This window comes from Eretmochelys imbricata, chromosome 14, assembly GCF_965152235.1.
Source record: "Eretmochelys imbricata isolate rEreImb1 chromosome 14, rEreImb1.hap1, whole genome shotgun sequence".
NCBI classification, from domain to species: domain Eukaryota; kingdom Metazoa; phylum Chordata; order Testudines; family Cheloniidae; genus Eretmochelys; species Eretmochelys imbricata.
Genome location: NC_135585.1, coordinates 25,772,980 through 25,800,463, shown reverse-complemented (window position 1 = coordinate 25,800,463; position 27,484 = coordinate 25,772,980). Strand labels below are relative to the sequence as shown.

At 47.4% G+C, this 27,484-nt stretch overlaps 1 protein-coding gene across 1 annotated transcript in view; it reads right to left on the bottom strand.

Moving 5' to 3' along the window:
* Window positions 1-27,484, bottom strand: part of MYOCD (myocardin) — a 229,281-nt gene that overhangs the window by 37,518 nt on the left and 164,279 nt on the right. The window contains exons 2-5 of the mRNA XM_077834102.1: window positions 26,750-26,815; window positions 20,373-20,428; window positions 9,863-9,938; window positions 3,060-3,221 (exon numbers count right to left, since the gene is read on the bottom strand). Coding sequence (XP_077690228.1) covers window positions 3,060-3,221; window positions 9,863-9,938; window positions 20,373-20,428; window positions 26,750-26,756 — 301 coding nt within the window. The 5' untranslated portion in view covers window positions 26,757-26,815. The remainder of the gene's footprint in view (window positions 1-3,059; window positions 3,222-9,862; window positions 9,939-20,372; window positions 20,429-26,749; window positions 26,816-27,484) is intronic.

Here is a 27,484-nt window from a genome sequence, read left to right as displayed (position 1 = left end):
GGACACTGAACGCCCTCACTGGGCTGCACACATAACTGGCAGGCCAGTGCAAATAATCCGTGACAATTAGTGACTGAGTGTTATTGAACAAGGAATTTGGGCTGCATGGGACCAGCTCTCAGGGCCACATTCAAGTCAATAGCAAGACTTAGTAGAGCTGGATCAGATCCCTCCATGAATGGGCCAGGATTGTGTACAGATAAGCCTTCTTGGCCTGTCACTGCTGGGATCTGTTGGGTCTCTCGTTTCTCGCCTTCAGATACTTCCTGTATTGGGAGTGATGCTGGCAGGATTGAAAGTGCCTTTTCATTTGGGTGTCTGGAACAGTACCAGCCCCATGCAGAAATACTAACAGAGAGCACGGCTGGGCTGGGCTCCATCCCTCCCGCAGGTGCTATCTGCAGGCTGACAGGGTAGTAGCAGTCCTGACCCTGCATCTGCCTGAGCACTGCAACCTGCATTTCCTAGTCCACAGCTCTCCCGCCATTCCCACTGGCCATTGCCAGGCTCCCCAGGGCTGTTCCAAACCCCAAATTACCGAGTGACAGCGTGGGGTGCTGTGCCACAGAGCCACTGCTCTGAGTCAGAGAACTCCGTGGGGCTAGGGCATTTGGCTGTGGAAAGTGCCCCTGTATATTTCACTCAGAAAGGGCTGGGGCTCTGAGCAGGCTTTATCCCCTTAGTGAGTCAGCATGGCAGCTTAGTGTGCCAGAGCGAGCAGTCCATGCCCTAACTGCACAGCCTGGGCCAGCCCTTACCAAGACCCCAGGGTGACAAGCTGTTCGTCTCAGGTGAGCCAGAGAGCCAGGAGATGCAGGGGGGAGTGTCTTCAGCATCCTGAAGAGAGGAAACCCCTTGTGTTCACTAACATGAGTCCCGTGGCCTCTGCATCAGAGAACAGCCCCAGCCTGGCTGCTCTCTCTTGGGGCACTGCTGAGCTGCAGTGCAGACACACAGGGCCTGACTCGTCCCTTCCTGGGCCTTGAGGCTGTTTACACCAGTGCAGAGTGAGTGCAAAGCACCACCTTTCTGATTGGGAACCGTTTTACACCCACTTTGCACAAGTCTAAGTAAGTGGAATGACACTCCAGGGAGTGGCAGGGGGCACCAAGGCCCACATGGTACACACAGCATGACCCCTCATCCCCATCATCAGGCATACTCATTGTCCCAGTCCTCCTGGCCACTGCCTGGCACTTCAGGCAGAGGCACAAAACCAACCAGCCAACCAAGCAAATGCCAACCAAGTATCTGTGCACTAACGCCGTGGGGGTGCCTCCCAAGCCCTGACTGATTCAGCATGGATTCACCAAGGGAAGGTCATGCCTGACTAATCTAATTGCCTTCTACGATGAGATTACTGGTTCTGTGGATCAAGGGAAAGCAGTGGATGTATTGTTTCTTGACTTTAGCAAAGCTTTTGACATGGTCTCCCGCAGTATTCTTGTTAGCAAGTTAAAGAAGTATGGGCTGGATGAATGCACTATAAGGTGGGTAGAAAGTTGGCTAGATTGTCGGGCTCAACGGGTAGTGATCAATGGCTCCATGTCTAGTTGGCAGCCTGTGTCAAGTGGAGTGCCCCAGGGGTCGGTCCTGGGGCCGGTTTTGTTCAATATCTTCATAAATGATCTGGAGGATGGTGTGGTTTGCACTCTCAGCAAATTTGCAGATGATACTAAACTGGGAGGAGTGGTAGATACGCTGGAGGGCAGGGATAGGATACAGAGGGACCTAGACAAATTGGAGGATTGGGCCAAAAGAAATCTGATGAGGTTCAATAAGGATAAGTGCAGGGTCCTGCACTTAGGACGGAAGAACCCAATGCAAGCTGCAGACTAGGGACCGAATGGCTAGGCAGCAGTTCTGCGGAAAAGGACCTAGGGGTGACAGTGGACGAGAAGCTGGATATGAGTCAGCAGTGTGCCCTTGTTGCCAAGAAGGCCAATGGCATTTTGGGATGTATAAGTAGGGGCATAGCGAGCAGATCGAGGGACGTGATCGTCCCCCTCTATTCGACATTGGTGAGGCCTCATCTGGAGTACTGTGTCCAGTTTTGGGCCCCACACTACAAGAAGGATGTGGATAAATTGGAGAAAGTCCAGCGAAGGGCAACAAAAATGATTAGGGGTCTGGAACACATGACTTATGAGGAGAGGCTGAGGGAACTGGGATTGTTTAGTCTGCAGAAGAGAAGAATGAGGGGGGATTTGATAGCTGCTTTCAACTACCTGAGAGGTGGTTCCAAAGAGGATGGTTCTAGACTATTCTCAGTGGTAGAAGAGTACAGGACAAGGAGTAATGGTCTCAAGTTGCAGTGGGGGAGGTTTAGGTTGGATATTAGGAAAATCTTTTTCACTAGGAGGGTGGTGAAACACTGGAATGCGTTACCTAGGGAGGTGGTAGAATCTCCTTCCTTAGAAGTTTTTAAGGTCAGGCTTGACAAAGCCCTTGCTGGGATGATTTAATTGGGGATTGGTCCTGCTTTGAGCAGGGGGTTGGACTAGATGACCTCCTGAGGTTCCTTCCAACCCTGATATTCTATGATTCTGTGATTCCTTACCCCAGCTGTCCCCTGGCTGTGCAAAGAAGGAACTGGACTCTGCTTCGAGCAAGTGAGATGAAGGGATGGTAGGAAGAGACTGAACACACTGAGGCTTTCTAGCTCAGGCTGATGGAAGCTGTGCCTTCTTGGTCCTTAGCCATAGGGTAGGATTTGGGTTGTGATGCCTAACATAGGTGGAGGGGATGCTCACTCACAGACTGGTGACTGAACATGTTAGCCTCTTACCTAGGCAATTTAATGGGAGACATTTCTGGGAGGAGATTACAGTTTCCTTTCTCCTCTTAGACCTGGTGAGGAGAATATATGTGCTGCTGATTGGGGTTGCTTGCAGTGAAAATAATATGGGCTAACTTAGGTTCTGTTATGACTCTTAACTTTGTATTGGTAATTTCCTGCCGGACTCATATCTAAGTACTGCACTATATGTATCAATGTCCTTATCAATCTGTGCTGTACACACACGTGCGATACAAGACGTGCTTCTCTCATGACCTACCTTTTATCGCCTCTTTCACAGCTGAGTCAACAGGAATAATATTCTTCTCCACCAGCTCCAAAGGACCTGGTCTGAGAGCAATTTTTTCATTGAGATCATCTGCAAGTCGGGCTCTTTTCAGCTTCATCTGAGTAGCTTGAATGGACCCCTCTGCAGCTGAGTCTAAAAGGCCAAAATTGAAAGCATCAGTTCCAGGTCCCGCTGAACCTGTGCTCTAGCTACAGAACGCTCAGTGATAATGAGATTCTCCTTCTGGGATCACAGTCAAAACAAAACACATTTCAGGTTAGAGCAGTAAACACAGAGAGATCAGTTCCAGTATTCTGAGCCTGGAACACTGGCTGTTAGACTGCTCCCTAGACATAGGACTGTGTGTGGGATGGATTGTGGGTCTCCACATGGTTCTCAATGGTTCCCAGGTCAGAATTCTCAGTTATCAAGTAAAAGATTTTTTCCCCCTAGATTCCAGCTGTGCAAATTCAGCCTGGGACCCTAGAGTTATGCTGGGTTCTGTCTGATCAATAAACAGTCTGCAATGAAACTTAGTTAAAAATTGTGTGGGTGATGTAGGAGCAGAATAGTCTCCAGCTCCTCTCCCCGAGCTGGACTGGCTCTGCCTGCTAATGGGAGCAGACTCCAGCTCCTTGGATGCTGAAATATTAGAGCGTGTGTAGAAAGAACCATAAAAATGATTCAAAGGCTGGAGAGAATCATGCTGTAGAGGGAGAGATGTACAGAGCTCAGTCTGTTCAGTTTATCAGAAAGAAGATTGAAAGTAACTTGATTACAGTGGAGAAGTACCTTCGTGGGTACTACGAAAACGCTGGATACTAAAGGGCTCTCATTCTAGGAGAGAAAAGTGAAATAGCCACAAACGGCTGAAGCTTTAGCCAGACAAATTGAAACTGGAAATAAGGCACAAATTGTTAACAGGGAGGGTGATTAATCATAGGAACAAAATCCCAAGGGAAGTGGTGGATTCTCCATCTCTTGCTGTCTTCAAATCCAGACTGGATGCCTTTCTGGAAGGCACAAATTATGCTTTAGTCAAACACAAATTGTTGGCTTAACACAGGGGTAACAGGGTAAAATGTAATGGCCTGTGTTATGCAGGAGGTCAGAGTAGATGATATAATGGTCCCTTCTGGCCTTAAACTCTATGAAACAATGACTCTCCGAGTCCTCTCCCAGAGCTAGATGGGCTCTGGAAAGTTAACAAGAAAAAAAACGGCAGAATTTACTGGTTTATCCTAAGGCTCCATTGATAAATGGTTTATAAAGAGTTGGTAAATGATTACTAGAGGTTTTAATAAGTGGTTAATCAATTGTTATTCTAGATTGTCACCAAGTCCAACATGTCAACAGATTGCTTATCACCATGATGCTAACACCTTCTATGAATGTGTTTAGAACCAGCCCTAAACACATATTACTAATGTCTGCAACATGCTTATATCTATTGAACACTTACTAAGCCTTTACAAACCATTTATAAATGGACCCTTAATATAAAGTGTGACCAACCTGCAGTAGCCAGTAAAGTCAGGGGACATCTCTGGACCTGAAGGTACCACCGCACACCCTTATGGTTCCAAATACAACTACTCTTTGAAGAAATTCGGGCTATGGAAAACGCAAGCCTCAGAGTCTCAGTAGCGTGCTGTATAGCCAGTTACAGATCTGATGGGACATATGAATTCATGCTACCCTGTGAGTGGCCATTCACCCCTGTCATCCCCATTTGTCCTTATGAAAGTCTCTTAGCAGCTGTTCTGCTCTGCAAAGCTTCTACTCTCCCAGATTAATTCAGATTAAGGTAGGTTGTGAACTGACTCCCAGGAGCTGTTCCAGAATAACTCGATGTGTAGCCAAGCCCTTTGTTTCCCCATTTGTAAAATGGGCATAATGTGAGCCATCTTGGAGGTATATGGCTGGACAGCTGTGGCAGAGGGAGGCCAGTGTTATACAATAGCTCTGTGGCAGAGCCAGAACTAGAACCCAGGTGTTCTGGTCCCCCATGCAGGTGGTATCCCTCGCACCTCCCTCACAGAACGGCAGCTGCCTAGTCAGGAGAGCACATGGAACTTCCTGTCGCTGTTTGTCCTCACTTTATAATCCCAGCTGACACGAAGAGCAGATGGTGCCTCCTGCATACCAGTCACTGGTTAACTGAAGCTTGCACCGTTTTCAGGTGACTGCACTAATTAATCAGCCAGCATCTACCTCCTACTCAACAGCTGCCCCAAACCAGAGTGCCAGAATTATGGGATGTGACTCACGCTCCTGGCAAACTCAGGCTAACACCCCAGATAGGAGGCTGCAATGGAACGTGAGGGCCATTCACTAAAGCCTGGCACCTGTGACTGGGAACTGGGGGCCTCCGTTACTCCAGCACATGGGGAAGGGATTAGCCTCCACTTCTTCCCATGCAGGGAGCAAGGGCCTAACAATTCTGGCCATAACAAATGCCTCTTCACTCTCAGGGTGAAGGAGAGCCTAGGAGAATGCCTGCTCCCTCCTTCCTCCTGGCCCCATGGGAGCCCTTCTGTGAGGGCTCCATAGGGCCTGGTCTCTGTGGGAGGAGAGGGGGCAGGGTTGGAGTGTCTCTGGAGTGAGACTAGTTTCCTAGTGCTTCAGGAACAGCGCCTTGGGCTCCCGCAAGATCCTTGCTGGCATGGAGGCTGTTGTGAAAGGTGAGGAGGACGTGGTACAATGCCTCTCTGTGGATGGCTGTGGGCTCCAGCAGAGCTCCAGAGAGCCGTGGCCTTTCTTCAGGGATGAGGAGGGCAAAGCTCAACCACAGGAGTGAACAGCTGGAGACTCAGAGAGTTCAAACACACCAGGTGTCCTGCACCCAACTAGGACAAAAGCCCCATGGGGAGGACATGGCTGGCTTGTGCCAACCTTGACCTCTGGCGGAGCTGTTTAATCTGTCCCCTTGGCTGCCGGGGCAACAGTACAGCATTCACCCTTCTCTCTCCGAGCCCTGTGCTATGGGGCAGATAGGGAACAGATGTGTCCAGAATGGGACAGTATTTGGGAGGCTGTAGGGGGCTGTGAAAAGAGGCTTCCTGATAATTAGGAGGCACCTGTGAAGTACTCAAGAAGGGCCATGAAAGAAGGGAGAGATGAGTTTGCTGTCAGCACAAAGCGTGTACTCGCTGCCCAGTCACAGAACACTCCAGCATTTCAACCTGTCATTCAGCTGATGCTCTGGCAGCATTGGCTGAACTGGCCCAGCGCTGACCCGAGAGCCTAGCTGCCCTGACTGCTCCGTGTGTTTGCGACATGTTGTTCCTGTGTGTTACGGCTCTGTGTGAGATCTCTAGCACTGCCTGCTCTGCCAAGAAAGTCAGGAGTTCTGTTTCCAGCCAGAGAAGTGAGTGCTCCCCTCCAACCTTTCAGGGCTCACTTGGAGTCTGACTGAAGGCTTGAGTCAGGATTTATTGTCTGCAGAGCAGTCTGCCTGCCCTATTGGGACACTAGCTATGTTGAAAGAGGAAGCAGTGTCAGAAATCGGCCCGAGCCCAAGACTTGGGGAATGTGCTTGGAGGACACCACAGACTGATTGCAAAAGTGATCAAAGGAAATACTTTTTCCATACAAAATACAATTAGACTGTGGAACTCGCTGCCACAGGATATCATCAAGGCCAATAAATTAGGAAATTGGACATTTACATGGATAACTGGACTATCCAGAATTACCGGAGTTAACGCTAAAACATTTAGGTAGGAATATTACATGTCCTTTGTCACAGTTTAAGTCAATCTCTGACTATTGGGGGTTAGGATTTGAACTTCATGGGAAGCAGATTATTCCACATCAACTTCTGGGTTCTTACACTTTAAGAGCATAAGAACAGCCATTCTGGGTCAGACCAAAGGTCCATCTATTCCAGTATCTGTCTTCTGAGAGTGGCCAATGCCAGGTGCTTCAGAGGGAATGAACAGAACAGGTAATCATCAAGTGATCCATTCCCAGCTTCTGGCAAACAGAGGCTAGGGACACCATCCCTGCCCATCCTGGCTAATAGCCACTGATGGACCTAACCATGAATTTATCTAGTTCTTTTTTTAACCCTGTTATAATCTTGGCCTTCGCAACATCCTCTGGCAAAGAGTTCCACAGACTGACTGTGCGTTGTTTGAAAAAATACTTTCTTTTGTTTGTTTTAAACCCTCCGCCTATTAATTTCAATTGGTGACTCCCAGTTCTTGTGTTATGAGAAAGAGTTAATAACACTTCCTTATTTACTTTCTCCACACGTCATGATTTTATAGATCTCTATCATATCCCCCCTTAGTCATCTCTTTTCCAAGCTGAAAAGTCCCAGTCTTATTAATCTCTCCTCATACGAAAGCTGTTTTATAGCCCTAATAATTTTTGTTGCCCTTTTCTGAACCTTTTCCAATTCCAGCGTATCTTTTTTGAGATGGGGAGATTTGCATGCAGTATTCAAGATGTGGGCATACCATGGATTTATACAGAGGCAATATGATATTTTCTGTCTTATTATCTATCCCTTTCTTAATGATTCCCAGCATTCTGTTCACTTTTTTGACTGCCGCTGCACATGGAGTGGATGTTTTCAGAGAACTATCCACAGTGACTCCAAGATCTTTTTGCTGATTGGCAACAGCTAATTTAGACCCCTTCCTTTTGTATGTATAGTTAGGATTATGTTTTCCAATGTGCATTATTTTGCATTTATCAACATTGAATTTCATCTGCCTTTTTGTTGCCCAGCCACCCAGTTCTGTGAGATTCCTTTGTAACTCGTTGCAGTCTGCTTTGGACTTAACTATCTTGAGTACTTTTGTATCATCTGCAAATTTTGCCAGCTCACTGTTTACCTCTTTTTCCAGATCATTTATGAATAAAGCTACATTTTAGTCATGGGTATTTTTAGTGAAAGTCACGGACAGGTCACGGGCGGTAAATAAAAATTCATGGCACATGACCTGTCCATGACTATCACTAAAAATTCCAGTGAACAAAACTTGAGGGAGGGGCTGCTCGGGGGCCCTGTGGGTGCTGGGGGAGGACGGCCCAGCTACTTTGGTGGGGGGGCTGGGGTGGCATGCGGCCCAGGACCCCCGCTGGTGCTGGCGGGGAGGGGGGGGAAGGTGTCAGAAAATGTTATCTCTGCATCCTGTCCAGAGGTGACATGTACCCAGTCAATATGGGGATAGCTGAAATCCGCCATTATTGTTGAGTTTTTAATTTTTATAGCCTCTCTAATCTCCCTGAGCATTTTACAGTCACTATCACCATCCTATTCAGGTGGTCAAAAGTATATCCCTGCCGCTATATTCTTATTATTCCAGCATGGAATTACTATCCATAGAGATTCTATGGTACAGTTTGGTTCATTTAAGATTATTACTTCATTTGACTCTACGCTTTCGTTCACATATAGGCCACTCCCCCACCAGCATGACCTATTCCGATATATTTTGTACTCTGGTATTACTGTGTCCCATTGATTATCCCCATTCCACCAAGTTTCTGTAATGCCTATTACATCAATATCCTCATTTAATATGAGGCACTCTAATTCACCCATCTTATTATTTAGGCTTCTAACATTTGTATATAAGCACTTAAAAATTGTCACTTTTTAACTGGTTTCAGAGTAGCAGCCGTGTTAGTCTGTAGCTGCAAAAAGAAAAGGAGTACTTGTGGCACCTTAGAGACTAACAAATTTATTTGAGCATAAGTTTTCGTGAGCTACAGCTCACTTCAACTCACGAAAGCTTATGCTCAAATAAATTTGTTAGTCTCTAAGGTGCCACAAGTACTCCTGTTCTTTTCACTTTTTAACGTCTGCCATCACGTGATCTAATTGAATGGGACTCTTTTTCATTTGACTGTATCTCATCAGATCCTCTCATCAGATCATTGACTGTTTCTCATCAGATCAGTATTTCCATTAGTAGATCCTCCGCTAAGGGATGTCTCTGTCTGAACGATGTGCTCCTCCGCACCTGTTGGCTTCCCCCAGCCCTTAGTTTAAAAACTGCTCTATGACCTTTTTAATGTTAAGTGCCAGCAATCTGGTTCCATTTTGGTTTAGGTGGAGCCCATCCTTCCTGTATAGGTTCCCCCTTTCCCAAAAGTTTCCCCAGTTCCTAATAAATCTAAATCTTTCCTCCCTACACCATCGTGTCTCATCCACGCATTGAGACCCAGCAGTTCTGCCTGTCTAACTGGTCCTGTGCGTGGAACTGGAAGCATTTCAGAGAATGTTACCATGGAGGTCCTGGATTTCAATCTCTTACCTCGCAGCCTAATTTGGCCTCCAGGACCTTTCTCCTATCCCTCCCTATGTCACTGGTGCCTACATGTACAATGACCACCGGCTCCTCCCCAGCACTATACATAAGTCTATCTGGATGTCTTGAGAGATCCGCAACCTTCACACCCGGTAGGCAAGTCACCGTGCGGTTCTCCCAGTTATCACAAAATGAGCTAACTTTGTTTCTAATGATTGAATCCTTCCAATGGACCAGGTGCCAGCTACTGTCAAACACAGGATGCTGAGCTAGATGGACCTCATGATTTGATCCAGTCTGTCAATGCCTATTTAAAGATGATGAGGGCTGCACTGGGCACAACATGAAATACCTTGTGCTACAAGCCCCTTACATACTCTGATTGCCATCAAGATCTGGGGCAAAGTAACCCTAAAAGTGTGTCTTGCAGAGAAACAGGAAAGCAACAGAAGATTTGGGGCCACAAGAGAGATGAAGGTTTGGAGAAATCTAAAAATATGTGAGGAACAGCTCACCCAGCCTTACCTTGTAAAATGTGCATATTGACCAGGTCTGATTGCTCAGGCCTGCTTCTGATCTTGTGCTTTAGGTAATCCTCAGTCTGCAGGACAGAAATACAGAGAATGTTAGATCACCAGCTCCAGCTAGTAAATTACATAGTGCTGGCTCTTTCTGCTCAGCTATTGGAATTGTTCGTGTTTTCGTAGGAAGAGGGAATAACTGCTTTTCTCCACTGAGTGAGCTGTTAAGTGGTACCTTATTCACTCAAGCACTAGCCAACACTTGGACAGGAGATGCCCAATGAGACAAAGTGATGCTCCTGGAATCAATGTTGACAATTCAGCAGATGGCCCTTGTAAGGTCTGTCCTTTTAAGCCTCCAGAGAGCTGCACCTCAAGACCCCCAGCACTGCTGGTGCCCAGGCTGTTCTGACAGTATGTGAAGTCTGCTGGAGCCCTGTTCACCGCGTGTGATGACTATTCACCAGTGCGTGCCTGGATCTACCCCCACAAGACAGCACAGCATGTTTCTTTTGGGGTTGGTGCTGAATCAACACCCCAGCATGGTGCGAGAGGATGCTACGCTGCTGGAAATAGATTCATAGATTCATAGATACTAAGGTCAGAAGGGACCATTATGATCAACTAGTCTGACCTCCTGCACAACGCAGGCCACAGAATTTCACCCAGCCAGCTTTTGGATGAGATGTAAAACTAGGAGCCTGACCTCTGTACCAATTCTCTGACACCGTTTGCAAGAGAGAGGTATATTGGCTATTCCAGTGCTGATAATGACACTCTGCCTTTCTAAGTCCCCCACAGTTTCCAGGGTACTTTGCACTTCCTGATGTAAGCTGCTAGGTCCTGTTGCTCTGCACTTAACTGCTGAATTCCACTTTGTGAAATGGCTGAGAAAGTCATGCCCTCATCTTAGATACAAGGGTGATAAATGCCTTAGAAATAGATAGACAAGGTAGGTGAGGCAACATCTGTTACTGGACCAAGTCCTGCTTCACCTACCTTGTCTCTCTCTCATATCTTGGGACCAACATGGCTACAACAACACTTAGAAATAGACATGTAGATAGATACTGATATACAGTGAGACCTTCACTGAGGACAGCACTTAGTAAACAAACATCTTGTTTGCTCAAGTGACAAATTAGTATTATTATTGGAATGCCCAGAAAATGCCAGATCCTTTCTAAATAGAGAAGAAATGATGCCTGCCCAATGAGCTATCAATATAAAGGCAAATGAAACGGGTACAGCAAACACACGGGTATATTAGCAAACACACATCTACTCACACACATGCTTAATTGTATTATTACAGTAGGAAATATAAATTATACTCAAGTTAGCTCTTCAGCTTGTCTTTGTCATTCAATTGACTTTCATATGTAGCCAATAGAGTTCTATCTGACAATTAGTTAAAGGCCATTCCACTACTCAACAGAGTTTGCCAACTACACATGTCTGGATATCAGTGAAAGAAACTTACAAGCAAAAGCAGGCGAGCTAAAATGTCCAGCATTGCAAGAGGATTGTGATGTAAGTGGCATTTCTGTTTAACAGGGGGGAAAGACAATAATCAATGGGATACTATAATACCTGATTATAAACTATACAGGAAGGAATGATTAGGTCAGAGAGATGGGGGAGTCCCACTATCTTAAAGATTCCATGGAACCTAGTGAGATACCAGTTCTGAGTAGAGAGGACCACACAGTTGAATCGGTAGAGATCCAAGTCCCAAATGATAGGATTACAAATATATGAGTGAAATGATACTCCCAGTCTCCAGTTAAAGAAAATGCTATCGAATGCACAGTGCTGAGGGTGACCAAAGTAAAATCTACATCTATAAAAGGAGTTATAATGGGTATCTCTTAGAACCTGCATAAAAACTGATCAAATGTCACTTCAGACCAGATTTTCAAAGGTATTTAGGTGCCTAAATATGCAGATAGGTGCCAGGTGGGATTGTCAAAAGCAGCTAAGCAGGTTAGATGCCTAGCTCCCTTTAAAGTCAAGGACAGTTAGATACCTACTCTCTTTTGAAATTCCTACTAGGTGCTTATCGGCATCTTTGGACACCTAAATAACTTTGAAAATCTGGCCTTTCAGATCCACATGTAGAGAAGCAACTTCTTGTCACCCTAGTGAGAGAACACAAGAGGAGGGACTATGCTAAACTGAGTCCTAAGTAACATAGAGGTAGGTTCCAGAAGCAGCTATAGTTGAGTTGCCAAGTGATAGTGACTATAATATAATTAAATTCAACGCCATTGAGGGAGGATTAGAAACAGTCTAAAAGGCAGAAATCAGTCCATAGGAAGAAAGAGTCAATTTGCAATATAGCAAAAGGTAAACAGTGAGATGCCACAAAGTTCTGTGCTAGGATGGTGTTATTTCAGGTACTTATTAGTACACTGAAAAAACTGGGGAGCAGTGATGTGGAAAAATCTTCAGATGGCACAGTGTTATTTAGGTCAGTTAAGATTAGAGCAGGCTGTGAGAAACTTCAGAGGGACTTAACCATGCTGGGTGACTGGGTAGCAAGAATGCAGATGAAATTCAGTGTTGACAAAGACAGCGTAATGCACATTGGAAAGAAGAATTTACGCTGATTCTACACCCTATTAAGTTCTAAATTAATTGTAACCACTCAGGGAAAACATCTTGGTGTCACTGTGGGCAGCTTAATAATATCTTCTCAGTGTGCAGAGATGGTCAAAAAATGCAATCATAACATTAAGAAACATAAGAAATGGGATGGAGAAAACATTGAACAGAATTATGCAATTCTATAAATACATGATAGGTCCTCTCCTGGAATCATGTATTAAGTTCTGGTCACTCCATCTAACAACATATCTAGCAAAAAGAGAGATGTTCAGAGACAGGCAAAGAGAATGATGAGAGGTATGGAAAGACTTTCTTATCAGGTGAGAGTGAAAAGAACAGGACTGTTTAGTTTAGAGGGGAGATAAAAAGAGGTCATATGAGCTAGTGAGTGGTATAGAGAATGAATGGTGTCTCATAACACAAGAACAAGGGGAGGCCAATAAATTCAAAACTAACAAAAGGAAATGTTTTTCTACATAATGCATCGTTAACCTGTGGAACTCCTTGAAACAAGAAATTGTGACAGATATGGCAATTTCTTGCAATATCCTTGAAAAATCTTATTGAATTAAGTTTAAGTATCTTGGAGTCCATTGTATTAAAAATTCCCAGTTTATGTATTATTGTGGAATTTTATGTAACGCCTTTAGAGGGGAGACATGGCCAATGTAAACCCTGGGAAGTGTTATAAGCTTCAAAGGACTATCTGAAACAATGTGCCAGACAAGAATGAACTTTCAGGACAAGCATAAATTAAGTGCATTTCCCAGGAAATCTCTTGGGGGAGATGAATGCAAATGTACCACACCCTAGTTATGCAAAAATCCAGCCTTTTGAAGCTATGCCCTGTGGAAAGAATTATTATCTGCTAATTACCTGTTCCTGGAATTTAAGGCTCAAAGGCCAAAACTGTGTAATGGAGAGATGCATAGGTGTGCTCGTTCTGGGCTAACAGCTGTTTTGACCTAATAACCACAGAAAACTCTTGTTGGTGTTTGAACTACTGACTCCTACCAGAGCCCTTCTTGGAGTGGGCGTGACCTCTGATAAACTTACTAGCATGTGTGTAGGGTTTTTTTTTGTTTTCTCTATAATGCTTTCATCTTAGGAAGAAATGTGCTTGCTTAGAAAGGGCTGTACGGTGACTTTTAACTGGGGCAATTATGCTGTTTATAGCCTCTGAGAAAAGAAAGCAAAGCTTGCCTGCCTAGGCCACCTGACTTGCTGGGGAACTCATGATGAAGGCAGTGGAAAACCCCCAGTTGGGAGGGAGAGAGATGTGGGTCTCTGCCCAGGAGAAGTGATGGCTGAGGAGCTGGGAGCCTAAAAGTGGGTGTCTGTGGTGGGCCAGAGAGGGGCAATACAGGTGCAGATATTGCTGACTGCAAGAGCTTCCAAAAGAGGATTCCAAAACGGAAGAGGCATTATATGAGTAATGAGAACACCCAGTTACATTACATTGGAGAAATGTAACTGTGGTACCCACGTAATGACATAATACTTCAAAGATCTGACTAACCATATTACCTCCCCATGATTTCTCCCATGCTACCTGTGATGCATGGAGGAATCCCTTAGTCAAATTGTATAAATCCATCACCAAGTCCCTCCTCAAAACTTACCTCTTCCATAATGGATGCAGTAAACTGCAAGCTGATCACAGCTAGACAGGTGCCAATTTGAGTTTACTGCTTCTGACTGGCTAAGAATTTGGAACATCCTATTAGTTTTGCCATTCTGTCTCCCCCATTCCCCACCTGTGATTTGTGTTAACCTCCTGTTATGCCTTCATGCTTCAGAGCACAAACTGTCTGATGTTAGGAAGAAACTTCCCCTGTGTAATTTATTCCATAATTGTCCTTCCTCTGAAGCATCGAATGCTGGCCACTGTGAGAGAAAACATATCAGACTAGATGGGTGGTAGATCCAATCCTGTACAGCATTCCTATGTATCCATGTTTCCCTGGTGCCTTGATTTGTTTAAGTGGTGTCACTATACACACAGCCGATGAAGTGAGCTGGAGCTCACGAAAGCTCATGCTCCAATAAATTGGTTAGTCTCTAAGGTGCCCCAAGTCCTCCTGTTCTTTTCACTATACACACAGCGTGTAGTGACACAGTGACACCACTTAAACTGTGTCTGTAGTTCTGTGAGATCCTGTGCTCTGAAAGACCTTTGGAATCACGTCTCTGGAGGTGCTGGATTAATTTAATTAAATTAATTTCACATTATAGGCTACCAAACAGCCATCAGATAGTTTCCTGACTCAAGCGAGACTCGAATCGCTAACATAGAGGTCTGTCAACAACCCCTTGCACCATCTAGTCCACTGTGCATTAACTTTAACATTTATTGTAGTTCTGGCTCTTCTCAGCCCTTCCTGGTTCTAAGTAGGAGGAGAAGTGGCCCAGGGGCACAAAGGCAGGAGATGCTGTTATTATGATGTGTTTAGCATCAGGGGAAGCAGAAAATATTGGGACACACAAAAGAACCTGTTATTATCAGATTTCTAGACCAGGTTTGTAGAACATGGAATTTGGAGAAGATTCAGATAAGCAACCAAAATGTCATTGGCTGCTTATCTGAAAGGACCCAGCAATCCTTCTGAAATTCACTGGTTACTGCCCTAAACAAAGGGCACCCCCATAAACAGGAGTATATTTTTGTCATGCATGGTGCTCTTTAGCATGCTCTGAGAACAAAGACATTTTTGGGAATCTCACTCATAATCCTTTGCTCTTCCCCCAGGCAAGCAGCCAATGGAAGCCTTTGAACGGCGAGACAGAGAGACATTAATGTATACTTGAACAATCAAATATACGATACTTCAAGGATACTTTAAATTGCTTGAAATTTCCTAAACATACTAACTTTTCATAGGGGTGTTTTGTGTCTTACATTAGTCATTTATGATTGCAGGAGACAAAGGGCAAGTACCTAGAACATGTTAGTTCACAAGAATACTCCCAAATGTTTCAAGTTAACTCCTTCACATAAACTGCCTGTACAACTAGCTGCAAACAAATCTCTCATACAGTAACTGAATGAATTACTATATTCCATTAGAAATCACGGAGAGCCAATCATGTAAAACAAGGTATTTCCCTCTTAAGATAGCCATGCTACTATTATTGCTCTGTATGCATCATGAACCAACTATTAATAAATATGATATGGGGAAAGAAATGAGGATGAAAAAAAACATACTCAAAGACCAAATGAGAAAATTGGGATAGTTTTGGATTAGCTAATCTTGGATTGATGCAATGGAATCAATGCAATGTACTTGATATATCAGCAGATCAGAGGTTTGTTGTCTATTACCACTGCAGGGTATCTTATTCCTTGCTGCATGTATTTTTCTAACCTGTTGTCTTGGACTGTGTGCTTTCTGAACTGGGCCCCAGGCAAACAGGATAGCTATGTGAACCCTGGAGACCCTCCTAGGGTATGTTTACACTTTGAGCTGTGGGTGTGATTGCCAGCTGGAGGAGACACTCACACTAGCTCTGATTGAACTAGCATGCTAAAAATAGTGTAGTCATGGCAGCATGCATGATGGGAGGGGCTACCCACCCGGAGTTCATGCCTATGGTCTCGGGTGGCATGGCTTGCCCCTCCTGTGGCTCATGCCACCGCTGCTGCTCTCTATTTTTAGTACACTACCTTGTTCTGAGCTAGTGCAAGTATGTCTTCTTGAGCTGTGACTCACCCCCCTGCTCGAGATGTGGCCATACCCTAGGTTTAGCTGGGGCTGGCCACTGTGTAATATAGGGAGTTTGGAAAGCTGACATGGTTCCCCCAAAAGTGATCTAGCCACAGGCATTTTCAGACTTTTCTGGAAATGGCCACTTATCTTATCTCTGCCATTAGCAGTATTGAGAGGTGCCTGAGTTGGGCTAGATAGCTGGTGCCAGTGTGAGCAGAGCACATTCCCGGTACCTCCTGGGAGGTACTTAACTGCCTGAGAGGCTTTGCAATATCCCAGCGGACCCTGGGGCATGCTGCAAAGCCAAAGGTCAGGCTTTTGCTATGTGATGACAAGTATGACTTGCTTGGGGACTACTCACTGCATATGACAAAGGGCATTTCAATTCCGCCCTGGACACTTGTTTAGGGCTCCATTCTGCGAGTTCAGTGGCTGAATCAGAAGCCAGGAGGGCTGTTCATCTACTGGAAGGCATGAACCTGCCCCATAGATCACTGTCAGCCCTTGTACGAATGCAGGATTCTGATCCCCTTCCTCAGGTGTAAGAGTCTTCCTGATCTCTCTGATGCATCTTTCCTCTACCCCTCAGAGCTCTCTGAGTCACCCTGTGGACCTCTGTTCTTTACTCCACAGATCTCTGTGATCCACCCCACAGAACTCTCTTCCATCCCGAGGATCTCTGTGATCCACCCCACAGAACACTCCTCTACCCCGGGGATCTCTGTGATCCACCCCACAGAGCTCTCCTCCCCACTGGGGATCTCTGTGATCCACCCCACTGAGCTCTCCTCCACCCTGGAATCTCTGTGATCCACCCCACAGAACTCTCCTGCGTCTTGGGGAGCTCTACGATTCACCCCACTGAGCTCTCCTCCACCCTAGGATCTCTATGAGCCATCCCACAGAGTGCTCCTCCACCCTGGAATCTCTGTGATCCACTCCACTGACCTCTTCTCCAACCTAGGGATCTCTGTGATTCACCCCAGAGAGCTCTTTTCCCCACTGGGATCTCTGTGATCTACCCCACTGAGCTCTCCTCTACCCTGGGGATCACTATGATTCAGGGCTGTCAACTCTTTGGGTTTACCCTGCAGGTGTTTTGGGGGGCTCCTGAGATCCCCTCCTGTTGCCCCATTCCTGGGGTGAACTTCCCCATGGGAGGTGCTGCCGCTGCTGATGGGCATCTTCCACAGCTCATGGAGCAGACAGAGCTCTTTGGGATGGGGTGGGGATCCTCCCCAGCTGGCTCTGCAGGGCCTCTTCTACAGCTGCCAGCATTGCCTGCAAAGGGGGAGGGTGCCTGAGTAAAGAAACTCCCTCCTGGCCCCAGCACACCTGCGAGAAGGGACTCCTATCTGTCCTATCTCCTATCTCCTCAATGCCCCTCCCCCTGTACAGGGCTCCATGGAGCCCAGCACTAAGGAAGTGCAGAGCAGGGACTGCCTATTACTTTATTTATAGAGTGCTCTGTGTGTAGATTAATGCATTGGGGGTTTCCAGTATAACTACCTGAGCGTTCAAAAATCATGAGATTTAAATTCTGTCACCAAGAAATCACCTTTTTTTTTCACCGTTGGGCGAAGCTGGCTGCTCCTAGTTTGTGTGGGATCATTGCAAGGCCAAATTCATGCTTCAACCAGCTCTAAGGGGGGGTGGTCCACTACTAGGGCTACCAACTTTCTAATCGCAAAAACTGAACACCCTTGCCCCGCCTCTTCCCCGAGGCCCTGCCCCCACTCACTCCATCCCCCCTCACTCCCTTGCTCACTCTCCCGCACCCTCACTCACTTTCACTGGGCTGGGGCAGGGGGATGGGGTGCAGGAGGGGGTGAGGGCTCTTGTTGGGGGTGTGGGCTCTGGGGTGGGGCTGGGCATAAGGGGTTTGGGGTGCAGGAGGGGGCTCCGGTCAGAGGACGAGGGGTTCGGAGTGCAGGAGTGGGTATGGGGTGAGGGCTCCAGGAGGGAGTTTGTGTGTGGGAGGGGGCTCAGAGCTGGGGCAGGAGGTTGGGGTGCGGGGTCTGGGTGGGAGTTAGGGTGCAGGAGGGGGTTCCGACCTGGGGCAGGGGGTTCGGGTTTCAGGGTGCAGGCTCCGGCCAGGTGGCTCTTATTTCAGGCGGGTCTCAGAAGTGGTCGGATTGCCTGGCTCCTAGACGAAGGCACCAGGGGCTCTGTACGCTGCCCATACCTACAGGCGACCCCCACACCCCGCAACTCCCATTGACTGTGGTTGCTGGCTAATGGGAGCTGTGGAGCTGGCGCTCAGGGCAGGGCACTGGGGCCCTGGCCACCCGTGGAGATGCCCTGTCCACCCGTGCACCTAGGCGCTGCACATGCCGGCCACTGCCGGGAGCTGCGTGGAGCCAGGGAGCCTGCCTTAGCCCCGCTGCGCTGCCAACCGCACTTTTAGTGGCCAGGGTCCCTTTTCGACTGGGCTTTCTGGTAAAAAACCGGATGCCTGACAACCCTATCCACTACCCCTTCCCAAGCTGCCACTCCATCCCCCTCTGTCCCCTCCCTAGCTTGACATGATAGCTGGCTGCCTCACTTGAATTCTCCCTTCATAGTTTCACCATAGTTTGCTGGCCCCCACATTTATTTGCCAGACATATTTCCCTGCTTGTCTCCTAAATCTTCTACCCATCACATCCCTTGCACCCCCCGTCTGCCCCCCCACTTTCCTCCCAACCCCATCAGTATGCCTCATGCCCCTCCTATCCTCCACAATCCCCTCATTCTCTTGTTTCCCACATTCCACCCACACCCACTTGGTGTATCTTACGCTTTCCACATTTCCCTACACATCCCTCAGCCTGCCTCCTGCCCCCCACATTCCCCTGCCCCCAATCATGCCCCCACAGCCTGCCTCCTGCCCCCCACATACCTCTGCCCCCTAATCCTGCCCCCACATTCCCCTGCCCCCTCAGCCTGCCTCCTGCCCCCACATTCCCCTGCCCCCTAACACTGCCCAAACATTCCCCTGCCCCCTCAGCCTGCCTTCTGCCCCCACATTTACCTGCCCCCTCAGCCTGCCTCCTGCCCCCACATTTACCTGCCCCCTCAGCCTCCCTTCTGCCCCCACATTCCGCTGCCCCCTCATCCTGCCTCCTGCCCCCACATTTACCTGCCCCCTCAGCCTGCCTCCTGCTCCCATATTCACCTGCCCCCTCAGCCTGCCTCCTGCTCCCATATTCACCTGCCCCCTCATCTGGCCTCCCATCCCCACATTCCCCTGCCCCCTAATCCTGCCTCCACATTCCCCTGCCCCCTCATCCTGCCTCCTGCCCCCACATTCCCCTGCCCCAATCATGCCCCCACATTCTCCTGCCCCCCTCAGCCTGCCTCCCGCCCCCACATTCCCCTGCTCCCTAATCCTGCCTCCACAGCCTGCCTCCTGACCCCACATTCTCCTGCCCCCTAATCCTGCCCCCACATTCCCCTACCCCCTCAGCCTGCCTCCTGCCCCCACATTCCCCTGTCCCCCACAGTCCCCTGCCTAACACTGCCCCCACATCCCCCTGCCCCCTCAGCCTGCCTCCTGCCCCCCACATTCCCCTGCCTCCTAAACCTGCCCCCACATTCCCCTGCCCCCTCAGCCTGCCTCCCGCCCCCACATTCCCCTGCTCATGCGACCCATGCTCTCAGCAGGCAACGTCACTGTTTGCACTGGTGGAGTTTGTTACAGGGTTTAAGCGAAGTAAATGCCAGTGGTACAAATAGCAGTGTTGCCTGTCCACACTATTTGTTGCACTGGTGTAAGTACATTGATGGCAGTAGCGGTCCAGGCCAGGCCTGATTCAATTCATGCAAATGTCTGCAAACGAAAGGTAGACTGTTGGGTGTTCTGTCTGAAGTTCCACACTGGGGGTGCCTGTGATCTTCCTCAGGGATCTCTCTCTTCCACTCTGGAAGATCTCTACGATCCACATCTTGTTTCTCTCTACCCCCTGGATCTCTCCTGCATTTGATATAGTCTGCACTCATTTCACATGGGCAATATGCAGCTGAGGTCCACATCGCAGACAGGAAAGAAGACTTGCTGTAAATGAAGCTGTGTTAATGTCAGTGGAAGCAGGATATTAGGCTCAACGATTATAATGTTGCTTTTATGCAAACTCCCTGCCTGTCTCCAGCAGCCTGCCCAGACTTGGAGGATAATACACAAATTCATTCATTCACATGTGTGCAAGAAGTTACCTTGGCTCTCTCCAGGTTTTTCCTTTGTTCATGGAATGCAGATGGGCATTTCAGTGCTGCAATACGAAACACAGAGGCACAATCAGCACAAGGGAGGGAGCAAACAGCCACCAGAATACTCAGCAATAGAATTTTAACAAGTGCTATAAAAATAGCAACACAAATGAGCCGATCTCTTTATTGAGCTAACTCAAAACTCAGAAAAGCTATGGGAAATTCCAGTAGCTCAACCAGGCCGTGGCAGGAGAGCAGAGGGGATGGAGAGCAAGGGGAGAGCAGAAGCCACACGGGCAGAGAGGTGGTGCAGGCTGTGCAACTCAGCGCTCAACAGGACACTTCCTCTTCCAGGGGAGGCTCTTCCCTGGAGAGCTCTAGGTGGGTTACAGCACCAGGAGGCCTCAGAACAGAGTGGGGAGGAGAAAGCAAAGTGTCAGTGCCCAGAAGAGAGGAGACCTCCTTAAAGGACTCGGTCAGCAGGTGGGCCTGCAAGTGACTCAAACTGTGAGGCCAAGTCCAAAGAACATGAAAAAACAAAGGGATCTCATCATTCTTCACTCTGGTTGCAAGTGTATATTAAACACAGGACTCAGAAGTTTTAGTTCTCTGCTCTCCTCCCCAGTTTCTCCACTCACTGCACACCAACCTCTTCTCTGTTCATTTACATAATCCCCTTCTCTGCAGCTCCTGCCCTCAAGCAGCCTTCCTGGCTCTCCAACACTTTTCTCCGTTCCCCTGTGAAAGGTGCTGGGCAACTGAACTGTGGGTTTGGGGAGTGCTAAGTGGGCACATGACCTAGCCTGGGAGCAAAAGTCAGCAGGCTGCCCTGGCCACCACTTTCAAACACTCTTCCTGAAGGTGTTTGGTTTTCCCCAGAGAGGGTTTCCAAGAGAAGGGCGTCTGTGCAATTCTGTTCACCCTCTTCAGAATATTATATCATGCAGGGGAGGCCAGCCTGGTTGGTGAGGGTCCCTGTGGCACATGCTAAGGCCCACAGCTCTCTAAGGATTACATACAGTTTGTGGGTTGAAAATCTGGGTAATTTCTGAATTCCACTCTTTGTTATTCCTGGGTACTTCAAAATACCAATCGACTATAAGTTCTTTAGTATCATCTCAGTATCAACTTCCAAGAGCTGAGTGTAAAGAATCTGTTTCCAGTGCTGTTCAAAGCCTCTAATGTCAATACCTGGAACTTTATGTTAAAGCTCAGCTATAACTTATTTATATTTCTGGCTGAAAACCATGGTTTCCAAAGTGCAGAAATAAAGGCTGTGAACAAAAGCAAGTTTGCTCCCTGTCACAGTATTCCCCATTTACAGGGTGTAAATGAGAGCAGAGTTTGGTTCTGCATTTGAAATCTGTAGGAAAGACTCAGTCTTTTTTGGGTCTCCATGGAATTTCTTCTCTGGCAAGAAAAGAAAAAAGACTCAAACCTCTCCTTGGGTTCCCGCATTGAATGGAGGGACATTCTAAAGTGAGGAGTTTGGGGGTCTGTTTTGTTTGGCACCATTTATTTAGCTAACTTACTGCTTGATCCTTGAGAGGAATGAAAAAAGGGGTTAGAAATTCATTTTGCACAGGGCTCAGAAACTAGCGGCCAATCTACACTCCAGAAATGTGGGAGTAAATGGGGAGCTCAGGCAGAACAAATAAACATGTAGGGGAAGGGAAAGGAGGCCAAGGGGAATTTTGGGTGGATTGGCTGGTGGAAGGGGATGGATCCAGTGAAAAAGTAGGATGGATCACGCCAAAGTACAAAGGGGCAGGGAACCTTTTCTTGCTTCCAACATTTCAAGAGCAGACAGACAGACATGCTTGTATGATTGTGCCGTGCTTTGGTGAGCAGCCATGAGGATGGTGACAGCTGTTTTAGTTAAAAGCAAAATAAAATGAGCGCACGAAAAAAAAATGAAGTAAGTAAGGGACGTTACTTTTTATAGCCCAGTTCACTACGAAGTCCTAGTGTTATGAGGTTTCTGTGGGCAGGAATTGACCAGCTCAAACTTCATTTCATGCTATTCATAATGAAAGTGTTGCAGAATTTAGTCATTTACCAAGATTTTGGAGGAATTATGTGGATGCTGTAGCTTGTATTAGTCTGCAAAACAAATAAAGGTATTGCTAGCACCAGTTCTTCAGACAACACATCAGGATAGATCTGTGATGGGATTCACCAGTTTGGAAGTGCAAGTGGCTTTGCAGAAAATGGACGAAGCTGCTGCACTTGACACGCCAATTTTAGGACTAGATTTTGCCTTTAAGGCACAGTCCTGTGTTTGGGAAGATGAGGAGGAGCCTCTGTGTAGCAGGAGCCCAGCATGAATTAGGCCAGAATTCTACTGGGGATCCTGGGAAACAATCTCTGCAGCAGCAGCTGGTCCACCACCAGGTGCAGTGAATGGCTAGTCCCAGCCCATTTTGGGTCAGCTAGCAGAGTCTGACTTGCAGATTGTGGCTGGCCCCTGCGCAGGATTGCTAGGGAAAGACTCCTTGCACACTCTTCCCTGTCTGGGCACATACCCACACAATCTGCCCCTTTGTGGATCATGAAATATAGACAGTTAGCGATACTCCTGACTTTATGGCAAATGCTTCCCAGCAGTTCCACAGAGTGAATTTGCCCAGTAAATCAGGCCTAAAACATTTTCATCAAGCCAATAAAATTGCATCTGGATGAGACATTCAATAACATATCCTGTTGTTTTGGTCCTCCCATTCACTAACAGGGCACGTTCGTTACTTTAGTGCAAATCCAGAGTTCCTCCATTGACTTCACTGAGCCTGATTCTCTACTTACTTTCACAAGTTCTGCCCTGTGTGACTCCATTAGCTGAGCGAGGTTGAGATTGGCGCTTGTGCCATTCTCACTTAAGGCAGTCACCCATCTCTCCCAGGGGAGAAGAGACAGGCATGTCTGCAAAGCCTTCCTCTCTCTTCAGTCACAGTCTACCCCATAGGCTGTGCAAGGCTGGTCCTTGCCTTTGCCTCCCTGACTGCTTTAGCTATTCCATTTGGAACTGATCACAGACTGACCTTTCCCAGCATCAGGCTGTTCCCACCGTTGGGGTGAACTCAGCTGCCACATGGGACACTCCTGCTGCACACTATCTAAGATGCTTCAGCTTGGTGCATTCTGTATTATTTGTCTGAGGCTTTCACTTTCAGTAAATGGTTACAGAACATTGTAGTGTTCAGCACCTCCAAGTGCTGTTGAGAACATTCATAACTCACTGGTATCCAGAAGGGACTGCTCAACACTTTGACCCACTGATTTTCTATTATTGTGAATATTAATCTGTCTCTCTGTCCTCTGTGGGTGGAAATCTAGAAATGGATCAGTTATAAAGAGGAGGCTAAATTCTCTGCAATAGAATTACGCCAGCAGAAAATCTGGTGGAAGGATTTTAAATTACCCTTGTCCAAAATCCAATGGACAGTGTCCACTCTTGGACTAGTTTCATGATTAAGATCTGATATCTCGTGACTCCTTAAGGCTGCTGTACCTCATAGAGTAGCTTTCTAATATACTGTATAAAACAATCATATCCAGCCCTGGTGACTTTTGGGATCTCAAGCTTTAAAATCATGACACCCAGGTTTACAGAACAGCTCTTTTTGATACAAAGTACTGTACTTTGTACTATGTACTTTGTGCATTACAGCAACTCCACCTCATTCCATACTCACCTCAGTGTATGGAATGAGGTTCCAGTCCATGTGCACCTTCAAGAACTCAGCTTACATATGTATGCTCAGTGCCAGCAGAACATGGGGACACCATTAGGAACAGACCCTTGTTGTTAGGACACATTGACTGTGCATGCACAAAGCATGCTTTGAAACCCCCTGCGAGCTGGACTATTGAAAGGCACCTGTGAGATGCAGCAACAATCCCTGTGTTAAATGTCTAGTTTCTATCCTTCCTTGTGACATGACAGTGCTGTTAAGAAATGTGCACATTTGTACAATGGCAAAAGAGTATTTTTTTGTCTTCATTCTCAAAAACGAGTGAACCATTTGTGCTTAGTCTCTCTCCACATGGCCCCCGTTGGACAGAGGCCTGCAAAATGCCAGCCCAAAAGGTGAGAGTGTGGCCAAGCTGTAAGCAACAGGAAAAGGAAAACCTTTGAGGTTTCTGCACTAGTGCTAGTGGCTCTGCTGTGCGTTTCTGAGCCGTGCGCAATGCAGGGATTCTTTAGAAAGCGTTAGGTCCCCATTTCTAAAAGCGCACGCGCCCCATCTAGTCACGCCATCGGGGGATTTCCAACTGCACAGACCTTTACATTCAAGAACTCCAGTTTATGCGCATGCAATGGGACTTTTTGCACACTCATCTTGAGTGTGCCCCTTTTAAAATGTGGGCCTGTCATCTAACAGGAGATGTTAGAGGTGGCACAGAAATCTGACACTGTCACCAGCTCTTGCAGTTCTATCATAAGTCTGCCAATATTTGGTGTTTTTCTTAAAGCCCCAGGCTCTTGGATTTACATAAGAATCTCAATTTACATTAACAATTAAAAAAAAATAAATGTCTAGACTTCCTGTTTGCAGAGAAAAGCTTGAAAGTATGAACCCAACAGGCTCAAAACCCAGAATGCAAATCAAAAGAACTCAAAATTTATTATGTTGTAAAATCTCACGGTTTTTATGACAATCTCATGATTTGGGGCCTGACTCATGATTTTTGCATGCTTGAGGGTGGTAGTACTATACTGATTAGCCTTCTATTGCTAACACTGATAACAGACTCATGAAAGCAAGAGAATTAGAAAGATGGTGGGAGAGATAGTCCAGGTGTTGAATGGAATGCTACAGACATACTGTTACTGAAATGTCTTGTTACTGGAGAGCAGAGACCATACTGCTATCCTCTGGGTTTAAGAGCTGTTTGAACAGCACAGTCCTTAAGGGGGTCCATATTATAAACTACAATAGCCAATAACAGAGAAAGAAAGGAGCAAGTAAGAAGTGGATTAGGCCTTGCAAATTTGCAGTCCTTAGCAATTATTCTAAAGGGGCAGTGAGGGGACAAATTGTATAGGGACAAATGCTTGACCTGGGTTATTGCTAACATTATAGCTCCTGTAAATGGAGGGCTGTTCTAGACTAGGATGAAATGTGTCAGTTAACAAGACAGAAGGGAAGTGTGAGATCTAGCTGACTGGCCCCATTGTTGCCACTTGCTGGCTTCATGCAGCTAGGCAGTGCAGGTGCAGCAGGCAGGCCGGTTTCATTCTTGCCCTTCCTGGCTCTCATATGCTAGCACAGTGCTGTTCGGTTTGGCTTTGGCTTTCTGAAACATTGGGCTATAGCCAGTGCTGGGCTGGGCTGGATCCCACCAACTGAACAAGCGGCTGCAGAGCCCTGGAGAGGGAAATCTGCTTAGGAGGTAGGGGGATCTGAGCAGGGCACAGCCACACGTGTGCTCCACTCACCCAGGGGCCAGGGGATGCGGAGCAGGTGTGGCCCCCAGGAGATGCACTGACTCAGCATGGCTGCCAGCTGGCCTCTGGCTACGCACCTGCTGGGGAGTTCTGGCTGTGCCTGGGAAAAGGGCTGGGTATGAATGGTAGCACAGTCCCTGCTGACTCATGGTCGGGGAAACTAGCACACTCATTTAAACGCCTCTTTGACATAAAACAGCAAGCTGCGCGGCCTTAACTGCATGGCACTGCCCTGTGACAGGGAGACTCTGGCCACCACCAGGCCATAAACCACTTGAGATGTGGAGAAAAATCATGATCACTTTCACCCCCTCTCCCCTCTCCAGGGAAATTCATTCCAGCAGAAAATCCCAGACAGCTCCCAGCAGCTTGCTGTTGGTTTGCCAGCCTGTTTCCTGCCTCTGGGCCGGAAGCTGCCAGGTGATGAGCACCCCCAGGAGAGACCCAGCACTTTGCAGGTTCAGATGTGTTATCAGACTCCTGCTCTGACCATGCAGCAAACTGCTTGGCCCAGACAGGCCTGTGCTAACCTACAATAGAGATTTTGAACAGAACAGGAGGGTGACCTGCAATACACAAGAGAGTGGGACTAAAACTCTGCTAAGGATGATGGCTAGCAGGCCAGATCCTCAGCCAGTGTAAATCGGGGCAGCACCACTGACATCCATAGGAGGCCTCTGCATTATAACCCACATAACAGATATCCAAACATAGTGCTCAAATGCCAGCTAGAGCAGCGTGGAGGTAGCAGGGTCCTCCCCAGAGCCCAACCTGCTAACCGGAGGTGAGAGTGAAACCCAGCCATGCGGGGGGTGCTGGAGAGCAGCTACGTATAAGCATCAGGAGGCAAATGCAGCATCTGCAGGAACTATTGCTGGCTGTGCTCTAGCTCTGTGATGCATGTGGCACAGAGAGTGGTAGGTGAGGTACTCACGTGGCATGATGCCCTGGTCTGCCAGCTGCTCACGGGTTCTTCTCTGCTGAAGCCGTAACTGTAAAACTGTTAGAGAAAGAGTGTCAGGAAGAGATGCAAACTTTTTCCTGAAGCAAGTAACTTTCTGCGAACAGTCCCAGGAGAGAGCTTTCAGCAACAAGCCCAACGCCTTTCTGTCACTGAGAGAGGAATCCCCTGAGGGGAGGGGTGTTCCTGAAAATTAGCAAGGGAGTTCCTGCAAAGCAGGTGCTGAGGCATCACTGTGGTCCTGTTTTATTCAATACCTGTGTCTGTAGGGCAGCGTTCCCGGACTGAAAGGCAGAAGGACCAGCAGGTGAGAGAGGACACAGACAGGGCCTCTTCACTGTTCTCCAGAGTCTCAAATTTCATTTAAAAAGAGCACTCACAGCTTGAAAGAAAACCTTCCAAATGGGCAACAATTTAAAATTCAGAGAACCTGAAACAGAGCTCTGAGCTGCCTCATTCAGTAAAATGGGGTTGGCTCATTATACTTTGTAATGTCACCATTGCTGGCTATTTCACTACCCATCCCAGCATGTCTGAAAGGAATGGAAGGGTCTGTCCTAGTGCTTCCCATAGCGCAGGGCATGCTGGAGGCATGTCAAGGACTGGCCAGGGGGACACAAAGGGGGCATCCATTAAGAAGGGGAGACTTTTAACCACACATGGAGGCCTTGCATGGGGTGTGATTGTTTTCATTTTCCTGAAGGTGGG